Genomic DNA, 10,749 nt, shown 5'->3' with positions numbered 1-10,749 from the left:
GACCAATGCCCCAAAACTCATGTTTTATAGGCTAAATGAGAATAATCCCCCACCCTGTATAATAATGACATAACCTTCTAGAACATTCTAGAAGGTTCTTTAACCAGTTCCTAACCACCCCACAACTGCGTGCGCATCCTCTGGCTCTTAAAATGTTGATCACTTCTCTCTTACTGGAAAAGCCCCCTCAACTTCACTTCCCATGTCCCCGCTTCATCTCAACCCCAGTTCACCCCAACATGCTTAACCCGTTCTTACATCCTCCATCTCTCTCGGTTCTGGCCGAATCTACCACTTCTGAGGCATGACTGTAGTCTCTTAAGACTAAGTTCATAGATGATTTGCTCCCACCTGCTGCACCCTGTCTCACTCCCCCCTTCCTTTCTGACAGGCCCTCTTAAGCTGAACGACCCCACCATACACTCTGTTATGCAATAACAGCCTATTTTTCTAAGGTTACCATTTCCTTTCCCATCATAAGTTCGGCATCTTTCTTCTCCCCTCATATTTTCCTTTGTTTCTGGTTAAATACAGTTTAGAGTGGAGTTTATCAACTGCGCAGGGTTTCTTAACTACGCAGTTAGAAGTCATTTTAGGCCCAAAAACCTGACCTGGGGTAACCTTTCCTAGTTTGCCTTGCTATCCCATAATCAATTTCCCACGACTCATGCTTTAACATGCTCAATACTATAGATAAAAAATGTGTACCGTACACGAGCATTCAAAGGTGCACAGGTGTGTATGTGTGTGTGTGTGTTGAAATGGATTTGTTGTGTGTATACCGTCATAAAGTCACATAATCCTTCAGACTGCGGGTAAGGTGGAGGTACATCATCTAAACAGACACCTGAGATATCCTCAATATGTTCTCAGGACTCATATCATGCCATGTCTCCCCCCTCACCCTAAAACAGTTGTATGAGCATGGTAGCTATAGGTCTCTATTTAGTCTAAAATAGGTGCATTATGGTGGTAGTAAAGTGTTTTATCTCGCTATTACTATAACTCACAGTTAACAATGTGCAGGTGCAGTGGCCCAGAAATGTTTTATCCCAAACTCTTAGTACTTTTGGTAAAACCCTTAAGGAAGAATATTTGGGTGGGCGGCAGGAAGACAAGAAACAGGATGGGAAAAGATCCTCTTGCCCTAAGATATGACGACAAGGCTGGGATATTAAAGTTGACAGGTGGCATGTTGACTTAATAGTTCAACAGAGAAAGGGTCTTGGTCAGAAATCTACACAGCCAGTTTAGAGGGAGCTCAGGCAGTTTTGCACAGATAGAAGTATGTTGATTTTGGATATGTCAAATTTATAAGGAGGGTTTTTAGCATGTTCAAGAGCAACCAATGTGTACCTCATCAGGATTAGTGGTCCTATGACAAGTGATCACTTGAATCAAGCTTTATTTGTTAAGCCTGGGTCTGGTTCGGTATGGTCCTTCAGTTAAAGAAGGAATTTGAGTGCTGCATTGTTTCAAATCAAAGCTTTTGATAAATAAGATATGTAATGGAAAGAGTTATGTACACAGGGTGTCCCACTTTTTTCTCTCTCCCACAGTTTTACTGACAAACGTTCGATCTAATCCTTTAATACTTCCATATTACCCTTCAATCCTTTCTGAATTTCAGGAGTTCCATGGCCTTAAACTTTAGCTGTCCCCCTTCCGGACCTGAAAATCAGAAGGAAAAACTGACTTCTGGGCATGAGAAAGGGTCCAAGTATTATCTCTCTCTACGCAGTAGTTCTTCACTGTAACATCTAGGCAACTGTAACAGCTTTCTTCTCCCTGTTGAAGAGAGTACAAAGTGAGGAAGGTAACAGAAAAAGGAGAGGTCTCCTCAGATAAGCTATGATTAGGCCAGGTCAAAGGGGGCTTAGGCAGATTTGGAGACACATACGACAACTTCTGCAATAGGTTTGTCTGTGTTGGGTTTTTTAAGACAGGGTAGTAAACTCAAACCTTCCATTGGGTAATGGTTACTAATGTTTATAAAAAATTATTTGCTGAAAGCTATTTGATTTCAAACTGGACATCTAGAGTTACCATACGTGGACAAAACAAAAACAAAGAATGGACTGAAAAATACTCTCCTTCCGTTAAGGATATTTAATCCCCCCACCCCCCCACAACCCCTATCACCACCCACCAGGTAGATCTATACTTCCCTCCTGTGGATAAATAATGATACTACTGTCTGTTGTTCTGTCTTATACTACAACTGGGTGACTGTTGTCATGGGAAATTGATTATGGGATAGCAAGGCAAACCAGGGAAGGTTACCCCAGATCAGGTTTTTGGGCCTAGAATGGCTGACTTCTAACTGCGTAGTTAAGAAACCCTGCGCAGTTGATAAACTCCACTCTAAACTGGATTTAACCAGAAACAAAGGAAAGTATGAGGGGAGAAGAGAGTTGGCAAACTTATGATGAGAAAGGAAATGGTATCCTTAGAAAAATAGGCTGTTATTGCATAACAGAGTGTATGGTGGGGTCGTTCATCTTAAGAGGGCCTGTCAGAAAGGAAGGGGGGAGTGAGATAGGGTGCAGCAGGTGGGAGAAAATCATCTATGAACTTAGTCTTAAGAGACTACAGTCATGCCTCAGAAGTGGTAGATTCGGCCAGAACCGAGAGAGATGGAGGATGTAGGAACGGGTTAAGCATGTTGGGGTGAACTGGGGTTGAGATGAAGCGGGGACATGGGAAGTGAAGTTGAGGGGGCTTTTCCAGTAAGAGAGAAGTGATCAACATTTTAAGAGCCAGAGGATGCACACGCAGTTGTGGGGTGGTTAGGAACTGGTTAAAGAACCTTCTAGAATGTTCTAGAAGGTTATGTCATTATTATACAGGGCGGGGTATTATTTTCATTTAGCCTATAAAACATGAGTTTTGGGGCATTGTCTTTGTCTTTTTGTATGTCTATGTGAATGCACATTTGCCTTGCCGAAATAAACCATCAAGCTGCCTTGAGCTGTTGAAAGATATTTAGTCTTCGACTCCTTTTTCTACTACCTTCTACGGACGTCTGATTTTCTACAACACTGTGAAATACTTTTCCATCAGATTCTTGTGTAAGGGGTTAAATATTGTCCAAACAACCAAAACTGTTCACCTAGGTTTAAAAGAAGAGGGGTAAACTGAACAGTGTATAAACATTAACCAAATTATGCCAATACCAATGGAATTGCAGTTATTTCAGTCTGTTTTAAATCATAGCAAGAATGTCAAGGTCAAGTTAAATGAAGTAGATATTTAATAACATTGTAAATGAATGCAAGAATGAATTACAAGGCAAATATGTTACAAAATGAAAGTTTTAACTCTTACCTACTCTACCTTGATTGTTGTAAATCAGAGAGAGAAAGAGTAAGAGGTGAGCAAGGAGAAGGAGTAGGAGAAGCCCCCAGGAGATCAAGAATTCAAATTCACAATTCCCTTATCCCTATACCAAACTATTATCTGTAGAACAACCAATCAGACCACATCTTGACCCTTACTTATCAATATATGACTAGCAATGCGACAATAAGATACACAATGAGATGTGAGACCCATCCAATAGAGACTCCGTCCAGCAACTCCAGATTTTAGTGTAAGGCTGGGTGACACCCAATGAGTGAGTGTGTTGGTGGGGGCCAGAGTTCCTCCACCTGCTTCTGCTCTCCCGGCCGTCTCCACCCCCCCCACCCCCCTTCTTTTGCTTCTCATTGACCTCCTCCCCCTCCACCTGCCTTTCCCTCCAATCCTCCAACCCCTCTTGTGTCTCTTGTACTGTGTCTAAAAAGCCTTGTCTTGACTGTCTCCCACTTTCTTTTTAGTTTGCATTTTTTAGTCAGCAATAAAAAGTGTACCTCTGACGTCATCTAGTATCTAACCACATCACATAAGAAATAACATGCTTTGCAATACCAGCATTCCATTCCAATTATATTAACTGTGGGGAGGGGGGTAAAATGTTTCAAAATCTCATCCCAGACAAAGCGAAGTAGTGTTGATGTTTCAAAGTGGTCCTAAAGACCAGCGCTCACAATGTTTCCCGGAACAGACGGAGGCAGGCCTGTCACGCAGAGTAAGTAACAATATTAATCTTAGGGCTCTGGAGGCTCCAGCAATGAGATGGTCAGGACCTTTAGTGCTCCCAGGGGATCCTGTAGCTCAGCTGCAGATAGTAATGCACTATCACAGCAGGGGATGGCCTTCCCATAAAACGGCAGGCTCCTTACAGCCTCATTGTTGTTACCATGGAAATGTGCACTGAAATGTTGTTTGCACTGAAATCAAAGTGATGCTTTACGTCAGTGCCTGTTAACAAGGAACAGACATGATTGTGTATGACTAGGAGGATGAAAGGCCTAAAGCTAGGTCCACATGAATAAATGCCTGATCCTTTGTCTTAAATTGAACCATTGCCTTAAGAGGGGGTAGTCCTAGGACTAACTGAACAGAAGGTAGAGCTGCCAAAATGTGTTGGCTGTCCCACACCCCTCCCCCCAAAAAGATAATTTGACATATGTCACATTCATTGTGCACATTTTCCCCTTTCACCACACAAAGTAGGCTGAAAAGCCATCCATTTTGATCTAAATCAATGTTTTATTGGACATCCGCGTCTACAACACTTTAGGTGGCATACACTTTTGTAAAGGACTATTGCCAAAATACAAAAAACACATATTGGGAAATCATCCCTGTTTACCTCATAGAACATAATGCGTCTGCGCAATGAACCTACTTACATGGGAGTTCCATAGCTTTCTTTTACTGATTCATGGAAAGTGATAGGCTAAAAACCATAGTTTGTATAGGTTCGTTGGCCTGTACAATCAGTAGCCTGACATAATGATGAAAGGCGTGGTTTTGGACAGCAATGCTCTGTAGGCTCCTGCTGAGGTGCCCACCTGCCTTCACTTCGCATTTTTTCAGCGTTCCAATAGTTTTAATGTCGTTTAATTTGAGTGTATGTTGTTACCATATTGGGTATTCAGACGTATCTCTTTCCTCTCTGGAAATTCTCTTCAACGGCTGTTGTACACAGCCCTCTCACGCATCGGAGTGAGCGGATGAACCTTCACGACTCATTAGCCATAATAAACAAGACCAGTAAAAAGGCTTGCTTGGCCTCGAGGATCAGATAGCGGGAGATTCTGACTGGTTCATGTTCAGGATTTTTCGACGCACAGGTCGTGCCCACAGCGGTTCGAAAGAATGGATTATGCTAACATCTCCAAAAGATTCGTCGTCTTACTTGTGCTTGCGTCTGTTTTACTTTTGGTACACAGCAAGAGAGCGAAACAGCCCCGTTGTCCATCATTATGTACATGTACCAAAGATAATGCGTTGTGTGAAAGCGCAAGATCGATTCCTCGCAGCTTCCCTTCAGATGTCATCTCATTGTAAGTCACAGATATTATGTTTTATAAACCAACGGTTGTATCTCAAGAAATGAGAATACAATACAATATCCGATATTTCAAATCATTGTGTATTTTCTTTGATTAGGCTATTGTATTAGTTGTATGAGCTTCTACGCTTCTATATGCCCGTTGACAAACCACTCCAAAATAGCAGGATATTCCAGCGTCTATAAGCTTGTTTTTGTATTCTCCCACAGATCATTCGTGAAGTCTGGATTCAATGAAATCCCTAAAGAGAGCTTCATACACACGCCTGCTTTGCATCTCCTGTGAGGTTTTCTCCGGTGCTTTTTGTTCCTCATGCTTTGTTAGTCTTGTGTCATTGCCTGTGAGGGGATCCTAGCCATTTAAAACAGTAAAACTGTGAGCTAATTGAAGCTTCTTGTATTAAGGCTAGATGGTTATGTGTGTAGAATAAGAACGGGTTATTTAATCATACCACTGCAACAAAAATGGGGCATGTTCTGTCTTGGGAAGCAATCTTCTCCTGCAAATCCATTTCAGTTAGCCTATTGTTAACACTGGATAGCACTACTGGAGTTTCACATCTGTTTTTATTCGTTTGAACGCCACACATTCATTTTAGCTTGATAGTATCTGTCCTGAGAAGGCTATACTGTAGCACACCCACAATGGTCTTTTTTTGACATCTTTGTATTTAGGGGAAGCCCTTGTTGAAGCAGGGAATCCCCTTTTCTCCTTCTTCATGGGGTGGGGTATTGACTGAGTCATCATACCCCTGAACACAATCCCACACAAACTGCAACATAATGACCTTGCGTGTTAAACTCAGCTTATTACACATGTAGCAGCTGTGTTTTTTGGGGCAAATTACTGGGAGATATGTATTATTGAAATTTCGTGTTTTGACAATAACTGTCAGTGGTTGAATAGCTCAAGTGTTTGGTTCAGTATTTCAAACAATATATTTTGAAAAAATAAATTCCATTCATTGCTTAAACAAATGTCTCTGCAGCCTTTTCACAGCTAACACCTTTGACTCTATAAATGAAGATGCTTTCCTTGGACTTCCACACCTGGAATACCTGTGAGTAAAAATGGTCAATTACCTATAAATGCTACTTGTCAAGGATCGGCTTGTCAATTGACTGATATTTCTTTGACCTTTTCAGATTTATTGAAAACAATGAAATCAAGTCAATATCGCCATATGCTTTCCGGGGACTGAAAACCTTAGTTCACATGTAAGTTCATAAACCTCAATGCAATGTAACCCACAATACGATGAATTTTAAACATACCTCACAATAGTACAAACAAATCATGAAAAAGGATACTTAATCAAAAGAATAAAAGAAAATCTTCAATAGTTTGCCTCATGTAAAGCAGGACATAATTTGTCTTTGTCACAGTCGTACAACAGTGTTCGTAGCACAGTGCGTCCTATTGCAGCAGGTGCAGTGAATAATATTCATCTATATGTTTTTGCACATTTCTGACTCAGAGTATTTCATACTCAGACCTTTTACAGAGATATCTTATCACAAGACAGATGTACAGGATGTTTCATAGTGATTCTCCAAAACTGTAAACATGATTGGATCTCAATGGCAGCCCTTCTGGAACATAAAGCTTCCAACTTTACAACAAGTTTACAATAAACCCCTGACTGTAAACAAGTTGTGACAATTATCCCAGGAAGTAACTTGATCCATCTGGTTTCTAACTTAAGTTGAGAATGCTACAGCATGGCTGAGGAGGCAGAACTAAAAATAATCTCTCTTCACTGTTTCTTCAAACTTACTCCTGGCTCCAGTCTCCAGGGAAACTATAGCCATACGCACTGCACTTATACAAACAGTGTGTACTGTACCAATAGATAAATGTGTATCACCAAATAGATGAGACAAGAACATTCCATTGCCAGCAATATAAAAAAATGTGTGCACCATTAGCTCACTTTGAATGCAGCTGTTAAACTTAACAAATTGCTTGTCCTTGTGTTTTAATCCGGTCACAGGAGCCTGGCCTACAACAATCTACAGACGCTTCCTAAAGATGTCTTTAAAGGTCTCGAGGCCTTGACGAAAGTGTAAGTCTTGAACCTGTTGTGACAAATGTAGTCAGTCACCACCTAGTGTACTGTATAACTGCTGTGAATGTGAATGCCAAAGGGAGAAAGTTTTTGAGAAAATGCCTTGATAAAAAAAATTACATTATGTACTGTACAGTTCTCAGCCCAAATCCTTCTTACTGAATCACAGCTCCCGGGGGTCTAAATATGGAAGTACTTATAATTATTCTATTGCTGCAGAGGACATCCTCGACTAATGCGTTGGCGGCCAGCACATTTGGCATCATTAAAAATGTGTTCGAGCAAAGAGCAGGAGATAGATGGCTGTAATCCATCACCCATAGTTCTCCTCATACACTAATGAGACCAGACAGTCCGGATCCACCAGCTAAGGTAAAATATGGATGCCCGGCTAACGTACGATGAGAGAGGCTACAAAGATCTGTCATTCTCTCTCAGAGATACCCAGAAAAGGGTCAGGGATTAGGAGGAACAATTGTATTACAATTAGGTGAGATCCTGGCATGGATATTGACCTTAATAATTTTTGCTGTTTGTTTCTGCTGTGAATTCTGGGGTGGGTCCTCTTCTCTCCAGAGACCTGAGAGGGAACCAGTTCATATGTGACTGTAAGCTCAAGTGGCTGGTGGAGTGGATGGTTCACACCAACGCCACAGTGGACCAGATCCACTGCAAAGGCCCAGCCTCCCACCTGGACAAGAAAATCAATGACCTGGTGCCCCAGTCTTTTGATTGCATCACCACAGGTGAATTATAAACCAGAATGACTCCACTTTGAAACTTTGGACTTGTGGGATCTTATATTGAGAACGAATGAACTGTTCTCTAGTATTTATGTGGACTATTCAGCAAGGTTTCTTTGTAACGTTTTTATTTTATTTACCTATATTTTATACGTTTGCAGAGTTTGCTTCCTACCAGTCTCTGAAGTTTGAGTCCATCTCTGTGGAGGCCTTCACATTCGGGAGTGACCAGTATGTGGTCTTTGCTCAGCCTTTCATTGGGAAATGTAGCTTCCTGGAGTGGGATCATGTGGAGATGGTCTTCCGAAATTATGATGATATTGATAGTAAGTAGAGAGCTCAGAGTGTGTGTACGTTTTCTCCACTAGATGGAGTCGTACACACAATGCATACAAAGTGTTTTTTTCCCCCTAGTTTCTTATACATCTCTTTCTATGTTACTCAAGGCACCTCCACAGTGATCTGCAAACCCCTGGTGATTGACAACCAGCTCTTCATTATTGTGGCTCAGCTGTTTGGCGGCTCACACATCTTCAAGCGTGACATTTCTGCTAACAAATTTATAAAAATTCAAGACATCGACATCCTCAAGATCCGCAAGCCCAATGACGTTGAGACATTCCTCATCGATGGAGAGTCCTTCTTTGTCATCGCCGACAGCTCCAAGGCCGGTTCCACCACCATATACAAGTGGAACGGTAATGGGTTCTATTCGCATCAGTCCCTCCACCCCTGGTACCGGGACACGGACGTCGAGTATCTGGAGATCTCCACCAAGCCCCACCTGGTTCTGTCCAGCAGCTCCCAGAGGCCGGTCATCTACCAGTGGAACAAGGGAACGAAGCTGTTCGACCGGCGCACCGACATCCCTGAGATGGAGGACGTGTATGCTGTCAAGCACTTCCAGGTCAAGAGCGACCTCTACATCTGCCTGACGCGCTTCATCGGGGACTCCAAAGTGATGCGCTGGGACGGTGCTCTCTTCCGGGAGGTGCAGACCATGCCGTCGCGGGGCTCCATGGTGTTCCAGCCTTTTGTTGTGGGCAGCTGGCAGTACGCCATCCTGGGTAGCGACTACTCCTTCACCCAGGTGTACCGCTGGGATGCCAAGAAGGGCCAGTTCGTCCACTTCCAGGAGCTCAACATCCAGGCTCCCAGAGCCTTCTCTCCCGTTTCCATCGACAACCGGCAGTTCCTGCTCGCCTCCAGCTTCAAAGGCAAGACCCAGATCTATGAGCACCTGATCATAGACCTAAGTGATTGATCGGTTGGTGATTGATTGTTGTACAGAGATGTTGAAGTGGAGAGGATGATGTTTGGACAGTAGTGAATGGAAGTGGTTAAATCCTAACTTGAGAATAACAGACATTACTCAATCTTTTGCCAATTTTTCCTTGACATCAATGCATGGTTACCGCCAGAGTTATGTGCATGTGTCTCAAGTTGGGATTAGACCCTGTGTTGTCAGACCACAATGCATGACCGGTCATACCATCTCATCCTGGTGAATGCAGCGCTTGAAATATTTTACATCATCTAGGATTGGTTTGTAGGTTTGCGTTCTTTCTCATGTGATTTAACACTGTACATATATTTGCAATATCATATATTTCTCAAGGAAAGATAATGAACAAACTGTACTTTTTAATCTATTTATTACCTGTTTAGATGAAGATCTGCCAAAAGGAAATGTTTACATTTTTCTGTCTTTCCACTTAAAAGCAAAATAATTTGTAAATGAAGCTTTTGTAAGTCTAAGAGGAACCATGCCAGTTGGATACTTGTTTGTTAAGGGGATTGATATTGTGTTGAAATTCAGTAGTTTGGAAAAATGACGACTTACATTTTCTGTGAGGATTGTGAGTGGGGATAAGACATCCCTGCAACTTTCAATTTATATTGTTGCTCATTTGTACAACATTTAAAGTATTGAAAAGGTTATTAACACTGTTTTTCAGAACAAGGTGCAAGAAAGATATTTAAGGATGTTTTGACAAATTTTCAACATGGATAAATGTTAACTTTGACTAACACACATATGCAAAATTTAACATTTGTGTCATCCTAAGGACAAAGGCTGGAGAAATGCCATGTCATTCAGATTGAATAAAAAGCTTATGTCATTGCAATATTGTATTATTTGACTGTTGACCGATCTTAGCTGACTGTCAAGTTACTGAGAGATTTACTTCTGCATATTTGTCCTTAAAAGTCAAACTTCACAATTTAATGATACTGTATTACTGTAATAAGTTTGAAAACCGAATGCAGAGTACAAACAAATAAAATCTTTTTTTTATTTGCTCCAACAAAGTGCACGCCTCAATTTTACAAAGCAGCACATTACAAGCAGAATGTAATGGAATAAATACAATAATATTTGCTTAAAATTAGCCAGCACAAGCAAAGAGATCTACACGTGCCTGTGAAGTCACATCCACACAGAGGCTCGACACCATTTCTTTTACACGAGGCTTCCAGAATCAACTTTTAACATACATTTGTTGAACCCTATATACAACCTACTGTGTATACC

At 41.5% G+C, this 10,749-nt stretch overlaps 1 protein-coding gene across 1 annotated transcript; it reads left to right on the top strand.

Annotated features, from left to right (window-relative positions):
* The first annotated feature begins 5,060 nt into the window (after positions 1–5,060).
* LOC136942926 (leucine-rich glioma-inactivated protein 1-like) lies at positions 5,061–10,520 on the top strand. The gene is made up of 8 exons (XM_067235990.1): positions 5,061–5,393; positions 5,612–5,683; positions 6,391–6,462; positions 6,548–6,619; positions 7,396–7,467; positions 8,047–8,216; positions 8,375–8,539; positions 8,660–10,520. The coding sequence occupies exons 1-8, from the start codon at positions 5,206–5,208 to the stop codon at positions 9,475–9,477; spliced, it is 1,629 nt and encodes a 542-aa protein (XP_067092091.1). The 5' UTR covers positions 5,061–5,205; the 3' UTR covers positions 9,478–10,520.
* The last annotated feature ends 229 nt before the right edge of the window (positions 10,521–10,749 follow it).

The sequence above is a fragment of the Osmerus mordax genome, chromosome 5 (genome assembly GCF_038355195.1).
Source record: "Osmerus mordax isolate fOsmMor3 chromosome 5, fOsmMor3.pri, whole genome shotgun sequence".
In the NCBI taxonomy this organism is placed as follows: Eukaryota; Metazoa; Chordata; class Actinopteri; order Osmeriformes; family Osmeridae; genus Osmerus; species Osmerus mordax.
Note: the sequence above shows the minus strand (reverse complement) of the source record. Positions and strands in the feature narration are given on the sequence as shown.

Bases quoted from the DNA above. Each gene is read 5' to 3' on its own strand.
- LOC136942926 (XM_067235990.1), top strand. From the start codon at position 5,206: ATGGATTATGCTAACATCTCCAAAAGATTCGTCGTCTTACTTGTGCTT. The intron at 5,394-5,611 runs GTAAGTCACAGA...ATTCTCCCACAG, and splicing joins CCTTCAGATGTCATCTCATT to ATCATTCGTGAAGTCTGGAT. The intron at 6,620-7,395 runs GTAAGTTCATAA...ATCCGGTCACAG, and splicing joins CTGAAAACCTTAGTTCACAT to GAGCCTGGCCTACAACAATC.